Source organism: Balaenoptera ricei, chromosome 13 (genome assembly GCF_028023285.1).
Source record: "Balaenoptera ricei isolate mBalRic1 chromosome 13, mBalRic1.hap2, whole genome shotgun sequence".
NCBI lineage: Eukaryota > Metazoa > Chordata > Mammalia > Artiodactyla > Balaenopteridae > Balaenoptera > Balaenoptera ricei.
The window spans coordinates 60,658,634-60,678,698 of record NC_082651.1 but is presented as its reverse complement, the minus strand read 5'-3'; the positions used below and the strand labels follow the sequence as shown (position 1 = coordinate 60,678,698).

Genomic DNA, 20,065 nt, shown 5'->3' with positions numbered 1-20,065 from the left:
CGAAGCAGCACTGAGCATACCAATAGCAACCACTTAGATCTTGGTCTATAATATAATTCTACACTAAATGGAATGTAAATGTCTGATTACAAGGCTGAGGCATGGCAGGTAAAAGTTGTACCTGAAATATCCTGTTATGCCAGAAAGTGAGGAAGTGCTAGAAAAAATGTTGGGGTGGAGGCATGTCACAAGATCACAGAGACCAACTTCATGGGATTCACAGTGGCCCCAACAGGGACATTTTAAGCACCAAAATAATTAAGTGAAGTAATTATAAACTACTTGAAAATATAGAAACTTGTGGGTCTATACCAATAAGGAAAGAAGGAAGGAAGGAAGGAAGGAAAGAGGAAGATGGTGAGAGAAGGAGGAAAAGAAAAAGAAAAGAAGAAAGGGAAAGAAAGAAAAAGAAAGAATGAAGGGATAGCTCTTGTATATAGTAGAATACTAAGTGCTGACTCTAAATGTGGAAAGAGAGATGGAGTTTGAAAATAATTACTTGTAACTACTGTGTTAAAGACTGGATCAGGCAAAATCTTCAGTGGATGATACATCTAGGGCAAGTTTTTGATGAAGTACAGATATTTTCATTGTCTTAATATGTCTCTCCACAGTTTCTTAGTTGTAAGGGAGAAAAACATACTATTCAGTGGAGAAACTGGGCAACATGTTGACCAAGCATTAAAATCATGAGTCAAGGACATGGACATCATTTCCCTCCAGATGGGATACTGTAAGAAGACCACACCATCAACAGTGTATTTCATCCAAGAATGCAAAACCTGAATATAATCATGGCGAAACATCAGATAAGCCCAAAAAGTGACTTTACATTGAAAAAAGGTCGGAGGACTATATATCTTTTTAATTTGTCAATGTCATCAAAGACAAAGAAAGTCTAAGGTAATGTTTTCCATTAAAGGAGGCTAAAGAGACGTGAAAACGAAATGCAATGTCTGGCCCTAGACTGAACGCTCTGATGGAAGCAAAAATGCTACAAAAGACAACATTGGGTCAACTGACAAACGGGGAATATGGATGAGAGAACAGATAAAACTATAAAGCAGAAACTAACACACCATTGTAAAGCAATTATATTCCAATAAAGATGTTAAAAAAATATTGTATCAATGCCAAATTTACTGAAGTTGGTGACTCTTTGTTCTATAAAGGGATATCCCTATTTTTAGAAAATGCACACTGAAGTATTTAGAATGAAGGGCTATTAAGTATATAACTCATCCTCAGTTGGTTAAGAAAAAAATGAGACAGTGAAAATGTCAAAGCAAATGGGACAACACGCTCACCATAGTAAAAGTATATCAGTGTTCTTTGTACTTTTTTACTTTTGAAATTTTTTGTAAATTTGAAATTATTTCTAAACAAAACTTTAAAAAAATGTGTTGCACCAGTCTTTTGTTTCTATACCTTCTTCATTCACTGTAGTACAGGACTTTACTACTTTACATCCTGAAGTAGTTAGTACATTGCACAGGATTCATTTTGCTCAAAAAATATTCTCTTAGCTTACTTTCCAGCTTAAATGCAGCAACTTCCAACTGCCTGAAAACCCATGAAATATGAATTCCTTCATTCAGAGCACTGACCTATTGGCCCCCAAAGGCCATTCTAGCCGTGTCAACCGTCCTATGGCTACATGAAACAAAACAAACCCTCTCTGTTCCCTGAACATAAGTCTGTCTAGCCCCATCTAAGCCATCCTTCCCTGTGTGGAATGCTCTCCCAGATACTATTACCTTCTGCATTATCTTTTCTTTACAGCCTAGTTCAGATATTATCTATTGCTTTAAGCTATTCCTGAAACCTTTAAGCTCTTCCGAACCCCAAGAACATGAATTGTTTACTCAACCGTTTAGTACATTACATGCTACCCTAGATGATCGGTTATCATGTGATTTTGATATGTGTGTGTATATTATCCTCATAAAATCATGTTATGTCCAGGAAAGTATTCATCATAGAGTCATACATATACTAGGATATTAATAAATATAAATAAATGAACCATGAGTCAAAAAGCAAACAAATTTTTTAAAGTTAACAAATAAACAAAATTAAAAAATAAACCTAGGTGCTCTCTCAGTTCTGGTAACAATGGCATTTCAAAGAAACATAAGTCACTTAACCTCTTTGGACCTCAGCTTCCTCATCTATAAAATGAGAATGTATATACCCTATCTACTTCATAGGGCTGTGTGAGATTTGAGACAAACTTAAGGGACTGAAGAATGTTCTACTGTGATTCTCACATGTCCTTGTCCCTGGCAGTTATTTCTTCCCAACCTCTTGCACATGACCTTAGATCCTGTTAATTTCTACCCCTTTTGATAAAACCGAGATTGTCCAAACAGCGGATGCTAATCTATAGAAACACTTAATTCTCTTCCAAGAACTGCCTTTAACCAAAACTAGCTGAACTTCAGCTAACACTCCTGCCAAAGCCCTATAAAAATTCTGCCTTCCTTCCCTAAGTTCACACAGTTTCTTTAGAGATTTCATTCTGCCTTCCTTCCTTAAGTTCACACAGTTTCTTTAGAGATTTCTCATGTTTGGCAATGTTGAATAAAGGCTTATGCTAATGGCTCCCTGGTTGATTTCCTTCCTGGGAGAATAAAATGACATAACATAGCAGTGGTTTTTAAATGCCAAGCCATGGACAAGCTGCATTAGAGTTCTTCTGAGAGATTTTAAGAAAAAATAATAATAATGATGAGCTCCTCCCACACTTTCTGTGGTGTCTGGTCAGGAATTGATCCTTTTAAAGCTCTTCAGATAATTCTGAAACAAAGCAAGGTTGCCCCCACGTGTAGAAAAAAGTTCTGGAATGCCATAAAGGGCTAATGAAATACAAGCTGGTAAGAGATCTATGAGTTGGTAGTTTGCTTCCTTTGAACTCAGGAATGATTCTCTTTAAAGTTAAAAATCCCATACATGATATTTCTACATTGATACAATCACCTGATCTCTGAGTATGGAAACCCCCTTGAGACTGAATGTAGAACAGACACTTCTCTACTGCACGAGGACTGTCTTGTGTCTTGTACTAAAATAATTAACAGGGAGATATTCTCTAAAAAAGAAAAAGGAGCTAATATCCCAGCGGGTCATGTGCTTGAAGTTATTTTCAGCAGAGAGAATAAAGGTGCACGAATTCCTCTTTCATTCGGTTTCCCTGTGTCTCCGGGATGCACCTTTACGTGACTCACCTCAGTCAGGAATCTACAAATCAGGGATTGAACTTGACATTCTTAACATTAGAATTTAACCAACGGAGCTAAATGGCCAAAAATGATCTATTAGAGCTTAAAATAAAAAGCAGTTCACCTGACAGAATGCCAGCATATCTATCAATATACCCAGAAGCTAAAAAGTATAACTTGCTGCTGTTCATTGCCTAAATATACAAGAAACAAAGAAATTGAACAGAAATTGCCATCCAAACAATAACTTCAATATTTTATAAAGCCCTAAGATATTTATCAAGCCATAAAATTAAAATATAACTTCTTCTTGCATTATTAAATGGAAAAGAACAGGACAAAAATTGTTGCTCATTTGAGAGAAAAAGACACTTAACATGCTGCTTATTAAATTTACTTGTTGCTGGAAGAACTGGAATAAGAAATGAACTGTGTGTATCAGCTTCAAGTTGTTCACTTGGTTTTCAAAGTCAACTGCGAGAAAGCAGGAAAGTCTAAAGCTTCAACAAGGCAAAGGTGATGGGGCCTTACCTGTCATGGCCTGTTGATCATCCACCGTTAACTTTAAACTTTTTCCTCGACGAACCACACGCACTGTGTGCCATTCGTTATCATTGAGGTTATAGCCGGCAAAAAGGGTCTCGGGACCTTTGCCTGTAGAATATGCCAAACAGTCATTATGGACACTCAGAATCAGTCAAGCAAACGAACCTCACAGAGAGTGAGAGAAAGAGACAGAGGAAGGGGGGAAGTGAGGGAGAGGGAGGAGAGAGAAGAGAGAAAGAAATGAAAGAAAGAGGAGAGAAAAAGGAGACAGAGAGAGGAGAGACTGGCTGGATCAATTCTCAAGCCCATTAGAGTCATAGCAAGCAAGGAAAATTACGTTAACAGACATTCAGCTGTAACACTTTAAGAAGGCTCTTTAACATTACACGTCGATCAAAGACAAACGAATGCACCTGTTGTCATAAATAGGCACAGTCAATAGAGCATTGGGAAGCCTCCCAAATCTGCACACACTTTTCCCTCCCTCAGGAATTCTCTGATTTTTGCCCTATCAGTTTCTTGCTAATGAAGTAGCTAGCAGTCATGAAACCTCTGACCCTGGGGAGAGATGTGACCACAGGTCATTAGCTAACCATTTTCAGTGAATGGCACCTGGCTGATTAGACCGGCAAGGAGGCAGCTCTCGGTATGAGAGACTAGGTGATGGCTGCTCTTTGCTCTTACATCATGTACCTCCAATGTTCACCAGCTTCTTAAATGTATGGAATGTTGTGTCTGAGAACTAAGTCTGGTGGAGGCACAGACAGTGGGTACAGGTAAAAGAATGGACTCTTAGGAGGTGAAGAAAGTGAAAAAAAACACTGCCAATAAAGGGCCGAGTGTTGAGTGGGAGGGAAGAAAAAACAAATGAGATTAAGTAGCAGTACAGGGAAGTGGTGCCCAGCTAAGGACCAAAGGAAAGAGGACAAGAAGTATAACCTTCTGGAAAAGCAACCGCAAGTGAACCCATGTCAACCTGTGCAAGTTGAATTTAAATTGGCATAGGGCAGAGAGGTTATTTCAGGAGGTATTTTGAAATTATTGAAATGACAAAGTTAGACAAATGTCTCTCTTTCACATAAAAACGAAGGGAAAAAAGAGCTTTCAATAGAACTGGAAATTTTTTATTAAAAAATAAGCATTGCCAATAATCTGATATTATGATTCATTTAAAAAAATCATGAAAAGTTTTTAATGATACATTTTTTGGTGATAGACTTTGTCCTGTTTTTTAGGTACTGACATTTCTATATGTATACTAAAATAACTAAAGACATGACACTGAGTTGAGTTACATGACTTTCAACTAACTCAGGATCAGGATGGGGTTCACAATTTCTTCCACCAAATTCTATCAGCCAAACCAGCCAATGTCCAAGGACCATAGGAGGATGTATGAAAAGGCCAAAGAGAAGAAGAGAGAAAAATAAATAAATTAGGGAATCAAGTACTAGAAGAAACCTCAGCAGTCCGTCCAACAGGAGATCACTGTTTGCTTTTAATTCCACAGGCTATCCAGCAAGCCCGCTGATTTCTCTCTTAGGATATTACCGATGATACTAGTTCTGTCTTCCTTGGTTGGGGTTTCTCTGAGGCTTAAAATGAGCCAGTGACATAAGCTAAATTTTGCAGGATGAACTGCCTCCTATCTTTAAACAGAACCATCATTAAAATTAGTAATCATCTCTTTTTGTTTCTTTAGAGAAGTTAAATTGCATCTGGATACATGAATAAAAACTAGTCTAGACAGAACCGTTTTGAGAGATTGATCACTAAATATCTAGAGGAAGCCTGTTTAGTTCAACAACTGCAAAAATGCTTTGAGACCAATTGCTGAAAGCAAGTTCCAGGATCAAAGGAACTCTTTCTAGTTTCAACAGTGAAGAAAGAAGTGTTTAGTAACTCTGCAGAATCTTATCATCCTACCAGCAGCAAGGGCCATTCTGAGTTTTGATCTTTGAAAAGAGAACATATCATTTTAAAGCTATTTTTATAGGGCAGATCTTTTTTTCTTAGAAATGTGTGCTTTTAAAGCAGCTTCACTCCCGTTCTCTTAATTTAAACGTGTTTTGTCAAGAAAAAGAAGCATAAGGATGATATCATCATTATACCCCATTCTGGGCTTGATCTTGCAGTAAAATCATAATGCTTCATCTATGAAACAATAATTTCCATAACAACAGGCACAAAACCCAATTAAAAATAACCCTTTGGTTCATGAAAATCTCTGTGGGCCAACTTCAAGCTCCTTCCTTGCATTATTAAAAATGTGAAGAGATTAATTTAGGAAGACAGGGTTTTTTTTTTAAAATGCACTTAATATTCTCAGTTCAAAACAATGTTATCTATGCAACATGAAGTGTCGTGGAGAGTGCACTGGACAGGGAGTTCAGAATTGTGGTTGCTAGTCCTTAATTTGCTACTAAGAAAGAAGTTAGAGGCTAGTAAATGCTTATTATGTACCGGGCACTTTATTTATTAACTTATTTCATCTTTACATTATTATCATTTTGCATATGTGAAACCAAAGGCCTAGAAATCTAAAACGACTTGTCCTGAGGTCACACAGCTAAAATGTGATAGAAAAGTGTTCCATCCTAGGTCTGACCTACTCAAAGCCTGCATACTTTCCCCTGCATTATACTGCCTCCCAGTTAATGTGACCTTTAGATAGCAACGTGACTTCCTAGTTTCCTCACATCTAAATGAAGAGGCTAGGAAAGTTGCTCTTTGTCATGACTTCCAGCTTGCTCTGCAGAACAATCACAATGTTCGGAAATCTTACACACCTTCTGCATAAGTCATGGTGGAAAGAAATCTCTAAAAAATACACTGCACCTCTACTCAGGGATACTGAAATGGATGGTACTAAAGACATGATACTAGTTTGGTACTAGATCCGCCCACAATCAGCAATTTGCTAAAACGTGCAGCTTCTTGTAGTCTCAAGAAGTCAGACTTACAAAGTGAGGAGATGGTCTAGAGGATGTCTGCAATGCCTTTGAGACGTCACATTCTCACAGACATTTAAAACATATGTATTTGGTAAAGGAAGATGGGTTAACTGTTGAAATTTTGAATTTCAGAGTCATTTGTCCCCATGGCAAAATTATAGTCGTTCAAAGCATTAATGATCTGAATTCCTTTTAAGATTTCTTTTTCCTTTTGGGATATCAAAACATGTCTCATTGGTACTAACACCTTACTCCCAGCATTAATGTGAGTGTTATAGAGTGAATATCTACAAAACTGGGGCAGTAGTTTTATTATTATTTTAAAACGTTGGAATTATTTTTTTCTACCTGTAATTACGCACAAAGAATATAAAAATCACATAAAGGGGAAGTTGCTCTGCTGTTAAAGAAGCAAGCTAGCTTGTCCCCCAAGGCATCACCCAGAACCCCTGGATTCTGCAGAACCCTCTAGGGGGCTCATTTCTCCCTTTAGGAAAGTGATGAGTTTCTTTATCAGAAAACTCCAGCAAGGGCTTTTAAAAAACATTTCCAAGTAACCCTTTGCTCTTTAAAGTCATATTTAAAAATACAGATTTTCTTCACTTACAAATTAAAAAAACTGTTTTTCTAGAACATCATTTATTATCCATATCAAGGTCCAGAGTTATTCAAAGCTACCCTTTTTAGTCTATCTGCATTATCAGCCCTTTAGCATGCATTTTCAACACTCCTTTAATTACAAAGTCCAAGTTCATAAGCTCTCTCTCGAAGATTTTATAGGCCATATCCTCTTACATCATGTGAGTTACGGAACAGATTGCCTTTCCTTATTTCTATCCATCAGGAAACCAAGATTTAGGATTTGTGCTTAATTTCAGCAACTTGATTCTTTTCTTTCCTTTAAAAATACCCCCTGAATATTGACTTTTCTGCCTAATTAATTATTTTAAATTATTTTTGCTAATCACTTTAAATTCTATTTGAAAGTATTTGGGCCTAAGTCAATAAATGAATCTATTTAATGAAGAAAAGAATAGCTTCCAAGGGATGTAGCGATAATTAACCCAACTCCCCCATTTTACAGACAGCTTCATGGGAGGTTAGTTGATATATATGTATATAACATCATTGATGGATTTCAGGTTTGCTTGCAAGCGTATTTTTAATCTATTTTAATATTTGTTTGTTTCCTATTATTTCACGAATATTTCAAATTTATTTCATATTCAAGATGTATATAATAGTAACTTTGGATCCTTTTTGGAAGAAAGCCTTGTGTGCAAATGTCCTGTGAAGTACTTATATTGTTTTTTTTTTGAATGTGAGGAAAGAAACATTAAAGAGCAATAGAGAAGAATAAAACAAAGCTAAGAAATCTAAGAAGCAATGTGATCAAAGATGTCTAACAGACTAAAATGACAGCTGTCCCTAGAGTTGAAAGATGGATGTAGCTTGGGAAAATCAAACCCAAACCAATTATATTTTTATTTTTAAAACCTTTAGACTTGAGTGCCACAAAGCTGAGACTCATGACATACCCTTTAGGTAGCTATCTCCCTCTACTGGTATATTTTAAAGATGCTAACTACATAAATGGACCATCTGTATCAGGTACCCTATCTCTCACTATAGTTCAAACTAGTTGGTTCTAGCTTCCTTTTCGTTGCCTTAAACATCAGATGTAAGTAATTTCTATTTTATAACTATCTAGTGATTTGAGTAGCTGATCTGTTTACTCAATTAAGCCATTTAAGCATGGGGATTCAAATGGGTACTTCTGCAAAGCCACAACCCAGAAAACTGCATAGATAATAGGCAGGTAGGAATCCATTTAGTTTGTCTTCTAGAAATGGTCTATCTATCTCCATTTTATTAAGAACAGGTTGTGTCTTTTCAACCACAGCTATGTGGGCTAAAGATGGGCATCACATGAAAGTGGATCCTAAAGTTTCCAAAGTTCTTCTATAAATTAAAAAAAAAAAAGATTGGCATTGCCTTATGCATATAAATTGCTTCTATCTTTATACATAACTGTTCAATTTTTTTGATCATTAAACTGCCTATAGCACCCAGCAATTGAATTAGAAATTGCAGCAGCATACATCTTAGAATTACGAAATTTTGAAATCGAATGGTCCATAGTATATCTGTTGTCTATCCCATTTAACTAGTCTTATTCATTCTGGGTTATGTGGCACCCATATCCTACTAATTTAGTTTAAAAATTATTTTGTACCAAACACTGATCGCACAAGCACTGGGAATGCCCCAACTTAGATTTTCGAGGAGGTTTCCCGAAAAAAGATCTAATAGATCTAATTCTAATAGATCTAATAGGGGTCAAAACACTTCTGCAATGGACCCAATAGTAAATATATTTGGCTTTGCAGAATGTGGTTGTCATGGCAATTACTCAACATTGCTATTGTAGTGCAAAAGCAGCCATAGACTATATGTAAACAAACGTGTGTGGCTTTGTTTCAATAAAACTTTTTAAAAACAGGCAGCCAGCTTGTACTTTTCAGGTCTCTGTAAGATACACATAAATAAATAGACAATTTAAATTCCCTTTTCTCCTGAATCTTTACGTTGAATATTAAAGAAATAAGTAATGGAAAAATAATCAAGAGCTTAAGAGTCAGGAGACCTGAGTTTTAGATTCACTGTTACCATTAAATCCAACATAAGCTTAATGATGCTAACTTAGTCTAATTCTTCTCCTGCTCCTGGTCTGAGTTTTCTTATCCGTAAAACAACAACAACAAAAACTAAAAACAATTTTAAAAGGCTGTAAATGGCATAAACCAATTGCAAAGTTCCTCTACTTCTAAAATGTAATCACCTTTCCTGTTCTACAAATTTAGAATGGCAGCCTTCATTAAAATGCATGACATTTGTGTGTATATATAAAATTAGGTGTCTATCTGTATCAACTTTTCCAGGTACTACCAAGTTTTATTTGGCAATTGACGTTGAGGACTATAGCCTCCAGTGGGAGGCAGGACCTGGTGAGAAGCTGGAAACAAGCCTTGTCATTGTGACAATAATAGGAAGAGAGAAAAGCCAGGAGAAACAGAAGCAAGAGCCACCACTGCTGGTTGCCTGATTCATGGCTCCTGGCAAGAGCACTTATGCCCGTAAATGACAGGAGGATGTGTTTCTCAGGTTGTAATTATGATACCTTCAGCCTGCTATTTGACTTTGCCATTAGTTTCTGATTTTAATATAATTACTTTAAAAAATAACCAGACCTCTGCTTGAAAAACAAGCAAACAAACAAACAAACTAAAACCTAAGGAGAGTAATTCCTCATTAAATGTTTCTGTTTTATCTTTCTCAATTTTTAGATACTGGGCTGAGAGCAGAATTCTTTTGTTTTTATTTCTCACATGAATCAGCTAGGAGAGTTAATTACCAATTAAACTTAGAAACATGTGAAGGGCACTTCCAGATTCTTCTTTTGATATTCACTAACCTTACTAGGGGAAGGACCAATTAAAGAGTTTGTGAGCCCAGTGCAAAATGAAGACATGGGACCCTTGTTCAAAATGAAGCATTTCAGGACAGTGGTAGCAGAGCATTAATGCAAGCACAGGCCCTGCAAAGCACAGAGCCCTGGGTGACTGCACAAATTGCATGCTGTTTGAGCCACCCTTAATTAGGAGTCTAAGTTTTGTGCTTATTTATGTTTAAAGTTTCCTTTAGTTAGCTCTATATTCAGGAATGCGCAGACAAGACTTCATTTATCAATGTAAGATGAACGGTTGGGTCACCTTCCCCATACTGTCTGTCCTTAATGACAAGGCCTCTGGGGTATCAGAGAAGCTGTCTGTCTCAGAGCTGTCTTGCTGGCCAGGCCTGGTGCCAGTCATGACCTTGGACAGACTAATCACCCTAACAGCCATGAAATTGAGGTACTAGCCCAGCCACCTAACTCCTCCCTCTTTAACCCTCCTTAAGCTCTCCTCAATTTAGCTAAGGAGACAGCCTTGGGAACTATTCAGAGTGTTTTTATAAATAGCTATTTGCCTTTACTGTATAGGCAAAGAGACATGTATAGAGTCCTAAGGACAAACAAATTTCTTTATACTAAAAATATTAGAAATATCCCTCCCTGGGACTTCCCTGGTGGTTCAATGGTTAAGACTCTGCACTTCCACTGCAGGGGGTACAGGTTCGATCCCTGGTCAGGGAACTAAGATCCCACATGCGGCAAGGCCTGGACAAAAAAAAAAAAAAAAAAAGAAATATCCCTCCCTAATTAAAAAGTACTTTGAGCAAATAATATAAAGTTAGACATTAAGCTTGGAGATGAGGGTTTTTCAAAAATGAACAGTAACAGAAGAAAGACATTTTGTAAACTTTTAAAAACCACTGGAGAAATGAAATAGTCACATGCTAGTTAATTACACTGTATTTGCTTTGATAGGATTGCTACTTAAATCTTTCTTTTTTTTTTTTTTTTTAACTTTCTAGAATGTGTATATCTTGGTCTGGTGCATGTGTTCTGGATTCACAGATTATCTGAGTTTTTATCCTAGTTCCATGAGTTACTAGCTGTGTGACCTTGGGTAAAATATATAAGGTCTCTGTGTCTCAGTATTCCTATCTGTAAAATAAGCTAATGATAGAAACATTTTACAATATAAATTTAAGGCATTTTAATTACTTAAAACAATGCCTGGTACATGGTTCACCCTCAATTATAGTAACGGTAATATTATTATCAGTATTATGCTGCCATTATTATTGTTATCTTCCCCTAAATGGGTTTAAAACCTCAGAGAGAATATCCTATGTCCTATCATTCAGTGCCTTGAACCTAAAAGCCATTCACTAATTATTTATTGAATGGGTGTATCTGATTAGATTTTGTGAGGTTTTTTTTTTATGGCAGATGAAATACTTCTTGATATTGAATTAAGTCAAATAGTTAATGAAAAGTAACTCCATTAACTTTTAATGCCTATCTTCACTAAGAAGTGTCAATAATAAAGTTTCATCCCTCTGTTTTCATATTTGGCAGCATGAAATCTGATAAGTCAAATAACTGGAGAACTTGGGTAACTCAGTTATCTGGCTAATTATTTAGACAGCTTCATTGTTTACATCCATTGAAAATTAATTTAATGATGTGTGGAGCCTAGGAGAGCAAAATTACCCAAGGCTGGCAGTCAGTAATTTCCAAATGCAAAGAGAATAGTTGGCTTAGGAATTGGAGGATTCAAGGCTTAATGAGTATTTAATTATAAGAAAACACGGATCTTATCTGCAAAAGGCTCTGACCTTGGAGAGCTGCTGGAAATACCCCACAAAGACTCCTCTGCCATTTTCCTAACTCATACTAACCCTTTTCCATCATCTACAAAATAAAATTCACTTTATATAGCTGCCTCACCTCCTGTTTCATTTCTGGCTACATATCATAGCTCTAGGCAAGTGAATAAACAAGGTTCAAATGATCTACTAAGAAACATTTAGCCTTTACATATAGCTTTGATATTGATTGTACCCATTTATGACAGATCAGGATAAATATCTCTGATGCAATTCATTTTGATGTAAAAAAATGTACATTTTCAGAAATATAATTACCTTTTAAGAATATAATTATATTTACAACACAGTAAAAATGAACACAAATTATATAAATATATTGCTAAAAGAATGTTTCAAAAGAGGTTTCTTTAAATCTAATCTAGCTCAAATGGCTGGTTTGGGAAGAAGCATAATAAAATAAACTTATTATAATGAAAGGAAAAATTTGGACTGTGACTTTATTTTAAGGAAAAAAGGTCATTTCCAAGAAATGCTTATCACATAATAGGATAGGCTTGCACGTATAAAATTAAGTACTAAATACTTAATGCGATTTTAATAAAGCATTTTAACCTGAAAATATACTCAACGTTGGTGTAACATGAAAAGGATTATATTGGTTTATATTGACACTTACTTAAACATGTCTTACGTAATACCTACACAATGCCAAGCTATCTGAACGAAAAAAATGAAAAAGTATACAGATACTGAGCATTTGGAAATTTACAAATATTCAATTTGACATTCCATAAACAAAGCCATGGATTATAGTCACAAATGCAAAGATTTTTAAATTAAATATATGATTTCTCATCCAAACACATTGTAATAGCTACAGAATTCATTTTAATGAGAAGACCAAGAAGAATGTACAGTTCTGTAAAATTCAAGGAACAATGGCTTTACCCGTGTGTTACTATAAATGCATTTGAATATCATTAAATGCGAGTCCTTCAATATTTTGGGGGGTATTCTTGTAAAAACCTTCTCCCAAAGTAAGAAGCATATTAGAAAAAAAAAAAGTAAGTTTCTGGCTTTGTTAAGTTTATTTGTCCCCTTCTTTTCATTTCACAAGTAAGTCATATCAGTGTTTGAAAATCTAGCTTTCAGTATTTATTGTAAACATTACGACCAACTTTTTTTTTTTTTAAGAAAATGCATTCTGAGGCATATGATAAGGAATAGTTTGTCTTTAGAATTTTTGAACTGTAGCATCTCATTTGTTTTGATCTTTTTTCTTTTTTTTCCTCAGTGATTGCCCAAAGGAGGCTATGGACAAATAATACATGATAATTCATTCATTCATCATGTAAAAATTAGAATGATAATATAATTTTTTTTTTCAAAGCATTGATACAATGATTTACTAAATTCTTTATTTTGGATTTTATTATTGCAATAACAAATAGTGCTAACTTAATTTTTTCTTTTATCATAATCAGCTTATTTATCAGGCTTACTTATAGTCACTAACTTGAGGGCTATGATTCTATTTGACTATTTATTTTAGCAACTGGAAAAATATTGGGATTACTCCTTTGTTTGAAGTTGTTTTTGGATCAAAGTCTTCTGAAATGAATGACTTGCCTTACTAAACAGGAGGTATTCTAAGACGGTGCTTGCCCAACTATAGCAATGGCTCTCAGCAATTAAATCTTACACAAGATTAATTTGGTTAATCTCAGGAGAGAGTGTTTGGAGGGTCCCTGGACCTGGTCAACCAACTGCTAGAAGTAATGTTATATCTGTGTGCTTGTTCCTGGTCAGTCTTGCTATGGTGAGATTATGTTAGTTAGGCTTTCACTTTAGTGGGTTAGTGTCAATGATGGTAACTTATACCAACACATCTAGAAGTATCTCTTCATTTATGGTTATTCCAATCTGGTTTGTTTCTCAAGGTCTTGCTCACACATGCTTCCAATCAGTTTTCATTTGATTGCTCTGAGGTCACTGATGAATCATCATAGAACTTATTTTTGTACATAAATGTTTTCTCCCTATTTTACCTTTCTTCAACTGGCTCAGTGACCTGGACCTGCTTTATATCACTTCAGTATAAAACCTGAAATAAGCAATAGATCAGATTTTAAAATACTGCATGTTATAGTCACATACTGGACCTAATGTTTACAGTTATGTTGCTGAAGTAAAAGAACCTGTTGCAAAACATTTGCACACCATGTCCCTATATTTTTAAAGATACACGTATTACACATTTATTTCAATAGCACTCTGCATAAAATATTTCAAGCCTATATTTAGTCTGACCTCCTGGGAAGGTGGGAGGGTGAAGAATTCTCACAACTGTATGAAAGATGCATTCAAAGAACAAATGACAACAAACAATCCAATATTAAGTACAAAAAAAGTAATAGTAACCGAAATACTCTTAGAATTTCTTACTTTACCTTTGGGGAAACTGCTTTCATGATACACTTCCTATCCATCTTGCTCTTTGCTCCCATTGGTAACAAGTGAAAGAAATGGATAAGAGCCCTGAGCACACTGAATATTTCAATCTCCAAGGTTTTTGAGGGTCCCATGCATTTCCCCCCTGATTTAAAGAGGCTTGCCCACTTGACTTATGTACCATATGTTTGCCAGTAATGTGCTGAAGAAATTGTAATCCCCAAGGGTATTTCACAGTTAAAGTCAAAACATTTTTAATCAGACAGCCTAGAGAAGAGATGTTTGTGGGGAAAGCCCACTGCTCCTACATCCCCTTGGAGGCGAGGATACTGTCCTGCTCTGAGGACAGCTGACTGGATCGCCAGGGGCATCTGCCCCCAAAGCTAAAATCTGGTCAGGGTCTTGTGAGGTGACATAATCTGAAATCTCTGCTCAACAGGACAGGTATACGTAATGAATATACTAGATTCTCTTTCTAGGGGAGTTTGAAAACATAGCATACATTGAGTCAACAGCTGAAGGAGCAGCAAAAAGTCAAAAGACATGCCCAGGAAGAGGCAGTGAACAGTAACCATGAGGGAGGAGACACCATGAGTAAGCAGAAGACATGAAAAAGTAGAAGCTACAATCAAGCAGAAGCAAGTCAGTAAAGAGAGGAAGCTAAATGGAAGCTCAGCTAGAAGGCTTATATTAATCATGTCTGACTTGTGGTTAAGTGGACAAAGCATCTTTTAAATTATGCATCCACTTTAGAAGGTAGCAGATGCATAATTGCTGTCTAGCAACTACATGAGGAATTGAAATCCACAATCATAGCATTTGTTTTCATGTTCTCTGACAGGTAAGCAATTGACAAGGTGTAAATTGTTAGTGGCTTTCTTTTGACGAAAATTAGGAATGCAAACATTCTTGAAAAAATTCTAATCTATATTTGTCTACACTAGTAAAACCAGTTATTTGACATGGCACCTTAGATCATCATTGAACATTAAGGCTGTCCAAAGGATTAGAGGCTATTTTAAACAGAAGTTCTTGAGTACTTTTTAGTCTTTCTGATCCTTTAGGATTAACTCTGTATGAACCTGAATCATTAAAGACACATCAGTAAAAAGACAAAATGCTCCAAATACAAAAAAGAAATTATTGTTTTCTTTAAAATGAATGAAATTCTAATCATACATCTTACAATGAGATTGACTAAATGTAAAAAAAAAAAAAAAATCTTAATAATGGCTAGGAATGTCTAATGTCTAATTCATATTTTTACCTTCTATTTTCTGGATCAATGATAACATGCTAAAATGCTACCTACCTACCAAAGAAAAAACAAAAACAAAAAGAAACTCTAAGCTATGAAGGAAATGGCAAATGTTTAGAAACCAGCTCTCTTTAATAACACAATAAAAACCTCCAACCAACAGGTTGTGGTCTCACAATTTGTGACATTTTGTGGTACAAAAGAAAATTTCCTTTTCACAGAAGCCAAGGGGATATCAAATTCAGAATGTTTCTTCTGAAACTTTATAGGTTTTTCTGACAATTTCTACCTTGGCCATTGTTATAATACTAACTTTCAACAATGAAAGAGAATTTGATGAATTTGGCCAATGCCAATCTGGAATTTTGTATTACTTTGAGCACACCCTTTTGCAATAGTAATAAGAAAATGCTTTACTGAATAAATTAATAATTGAGCGTGATTTCAAGATGAATTCTTAACCTGCACAAAAGAGCAATCTTTTAAAACACTGCAGCATTTTATATTTGCATATAAGCAATAAACCAATAAATTGTTCACTAAAATAGACCCAACTCTTCTACTTATCAAGCCCACACACTACAATTTTGCACAATCTATGTAGTCATTAAATGTGTACTCTTCTTTATAATTCTCATAAATTTTAGATACGGAAAATCCAAATGGGCTCTCCTTAAATTTTATTCCAATTCTGGTATTTTTTTAAAGACTCACTGTCATGTGCCAATTCCCTTTGCCTGTTTTGGCTATTTGTTTTTCATCAGAAATCTATGGTCTCTATATTTTATATGTAATTTCTTTTAGATTTTTGTTAAAAATACTGCCTCTTCATAAACTGTCTCTTTTTCCTTTCCTTCATATATACTTTAAACTTTAAAAAATGACAACAGCAGAAAACAAACAAAACTCCTCTTTTCTGCATGTATATATTCATCTTCCTTCATTCCTTGAGCAGTTCCTATCCTAGGTGGATGGACAGCACCAGTCACTGAGAGGCAATGATTGACAGAACTCTAGAAATCAAGGGATGGTTGTGTGGAGGCAGAGTCAGAAGCTCCTTTTTGCAGTTCTCTGCTCTTCAGGCACCAGGCAGCTGCTCTGAACTGAATATTTGTTTCATGTTAACAACAGCCAGCCTCCAGAAATTTCCTCATATCTTTTTAAGTAGCCTGCCAAGTGGCAGCCTGATCAAAGCAATCTAATATGGCTTAAGTGCCACTGGTTGACATTTTGCATTCTTTTATTGCTTTCCATTTTTATCTACATAAAAAAATTGGTGATAACTAATATCCAGTTGATCTTTTCATTCTGGTAATAAAATGATAATACAAAGGTCTTATTATCCACTCCAGACATCCATCATAGTACATTTTCCAATAACATATTACTCAGAGCATTTCTTCACTATCTCCAAATCAAAAGTGAGGTTAAGTACTTGGCCTTAGATTCCCTTTCTCTCCAATCCTTAGACAATGAACTACAAATAAAAGGAGCTGAACTTCAACCCTTGACACTTTGTCCACATTAATGTCATCTCCAATTTTGTTGTCTCTGTGTCTTAAATAAACCATTTTCTGTAAGAAGCCAAAAATAGTTGGAAGCTCTGCCTACTGAAATATTTTTTTTCAACCCAGAGAGTTTTTATTCTTGTAAGAAAACAAGAGGAATGAGAACAGGAGTAAACAACATTGGAAATGGAGAAGTAACAGGAGTAAATCTTGGTAGGAAGGAAGAGCAGGTGGGCAGGAGAAGAGACATGTGTAAGGATTAAAGAAACACAGATAATCAAATAAACAACATGGGTTTATTAAAAGCCACTTTTTACATGAATGCAGAGGCGACCCCAAACTTTCCCGTGGGCAAGAAGGCTATTCCGTAACTATGTCATTGACTTGAAAAGACAAAAAAAAAAAAAAGGAAAGAAAACACTAATAAAAAGAAAATCACAAAAGCCTCCTTGCATCCACTACATCTTTAAAGTAGTTACTTATATGACAATTAGGACTCACCTATAGTTGATAGGAGCAAGTTTAGTTTTCAAATTTTCAATGTATTTAAACCTTCAGATTATAATACTAACAATTTGTAAGGTTACTAGAACAAGAGAGAAAGAAAAAAAAAAATGGGACTATTGAAGCAAGCAATACACTACCACGATGCCAAATTATCAGAAAAAAATTACATAGAAACATATAGCCTAATGACTTTGGATGTACTGTTGGGAATTACTGGGCAGCAAATTTGAAATTGAGACTGTCTTGGTCACCCTATCTCAGGCTACATACTCTGGCAGACAAAGAGAATGCAGAATAAGACCAATGGCCTTTCTAATGGTACTTACTACAGGCCCTACTAATAATGCATTTGAGAAAATTTCACAAAGGGTAGAAAATTTCTTTTGTGTTCTTTATAGTTTTTAAAAGTCTTAAGTCAATCAATACTATGGACTAGGCAAGAGACTCTCATACACTTACTTCCTGATGCAAACAATTCATGTCTCAGTCACAAAGTCCTATTCACTCTGACTTGACCTCTTTTGGTAATAACTTGTTAATGATTAGTTGGTATTTGTACATATCTCTATAATAATTATTTTTTGTTAAATCATCTATAATTTGTCTTTTTTTCATTAATTCAAATAATTGATTTTTATGTCAAAAGAACGTGACTAGACAGTCCTTTTCCATCTACCTTTATTGAAATACCCTTCACTGTCCAGGGAAGACATTTATCAGCATTAAAAGATGCTGGTTCTTTTAGCAACTCCCATATAAAATGATTTTATGATGGTAGACTATGGTTCTCCATATTGGAGTTGACTGAGGAGGCAAGAATAATCTGATTACCCTGGACAGAGGAGGATGGAGGGCCATATAATAACACCTCTGTGTTCACCTTCGCACCTGTGAATCTGCAAATACTGACCTAATCTAATACCAAGCTGCAGATAACAAACATATTTTAGCAATGAAATAAGCTAATGGACATCAATGAACTGAGATTGGTCTGGGATTGTGTGCAGAGACATTCCACTTGTAATCGGAGAGATCAAAGCATACATTTTGACACTGACATGACCGCTATTCACAGAGACAGTTCTTTTTAAAAAATACCCTTTCCACACATAAAAATAAGCTTTTGATTTTAAATAAAAACAGCCTCTCTCCTTCCATTTAAAGATTCTTGACAGCTTTTCCTATGGGGCAGGGGGGAAAGGTGGCAACAAAGAATCTGACAGAGATGGTCCCTGGAACTCAAATCAGCCCTTTCTCAAAAGGAGCTTAACAAAAGGCTTTCCCCTGGCCTGTGCATGGAAGATTCCATTCCTGCATCTAAACTACTGACACAAGAAGGGCTGAAAAAGAAACTTATCTGCCATCTCCTAGTCCCAGAGGTCTGAATACATGCAATGCAGCTAGACCTTCTGCCCTCCTCACTTACTACCTACTCTTCAGTAGCAAAGATTGGAGAGTCTGATGCTTTACATATTTTCTTTTCCATATCAAGTAATATCTCCTGTAAACTGAGGAAGGGAGGGTGGAGGGATGATGAGAAAGGACGGAGTGACTACAGGAAACAGCAGAGCAATTCTGAGTAAGTGTAGAGAAATTGGAGAAGATTTCCATTCAAAATTAATAATTTAGAGTTTAATATTCATTCTCAATGTAAGGTAATTTTTATGTTACAGTTTGTATACTTCCTGTGGAAATTTTCTTAAAGACATCAATTGAGGTATTTCTTATTAAGCTCAAAACACAGTTGATGTCTTAGGTATGGTATAATTTTTAGACGGTGGTGGTAGAAGGTTGTGATTTAGTAAATGTACATTTCAGTTTCAGACAAACTTATGGCTTACAGAGGATAAATGTAGTAAGTCAATCTTTCATTAAACTACAAGTTATCCTGAGATACGAGTATTTTATTTATATTTTTTATTGGGTACAAAATGCAGTCCAGGTGGACATCTCTGCCTATTTAACACTGTGAGTTAGATTTGCATTATTTGAAATGTAAATTCCTCCCTATCCTCAAAGTTGAGTAATAACATGAATTCTAGACGGGACTTGGAGTTCTGGCTACATCTGCCCACTATTCCCCAAATGAAACAAAGGCAAAGGAAATGAAAACATTACCTGATCACTGAATGTTCTTTCCAGTGACTGCTGTCAAGTTAAGGCATTTGCAGTCCTGTCCGAGGTGTGCACTGAAAGCTCACAATCATTGGTTTAATTCAAGTAATTTAAGTATAACACACACTCCTTAAAAAGGGAAAAAATCCACTAACCAGGAAAAACCTTTGTCCTCAAAGGTATTATTCTGTGAAATATCCAGAGAAAACACTATGCTTAATATCA

The 20,065-nt window shown here is 35.6% G+C and overlaps 1 protein-coding gene across 18 annotated transcripts in view; it reads right to left on the bottom strand.

Annotated features, from left to right (window-relative positions):
* Positions 1-20,065, bottom strand: part of NRXN1 (neurexin 1) — a 1,117,469-nt gene that overhangs the window by 574,963 nt on the left and 522,441 nt on the right. For all 18 annotated transcript variants that reach the window (XM_059942818.1, XM_059942803.1, XM_059942804.1 and 15 more), the window contains one exon: positions 3,753-3,875. In XM_059942818.1, coding sequence (XP_059798801.1) covers positions 3,753-3,875 — 123 coding nt within the window. The remainder of the gene's footprint in view (positions 1-3,752; positions 3,876-20,065) is intronic.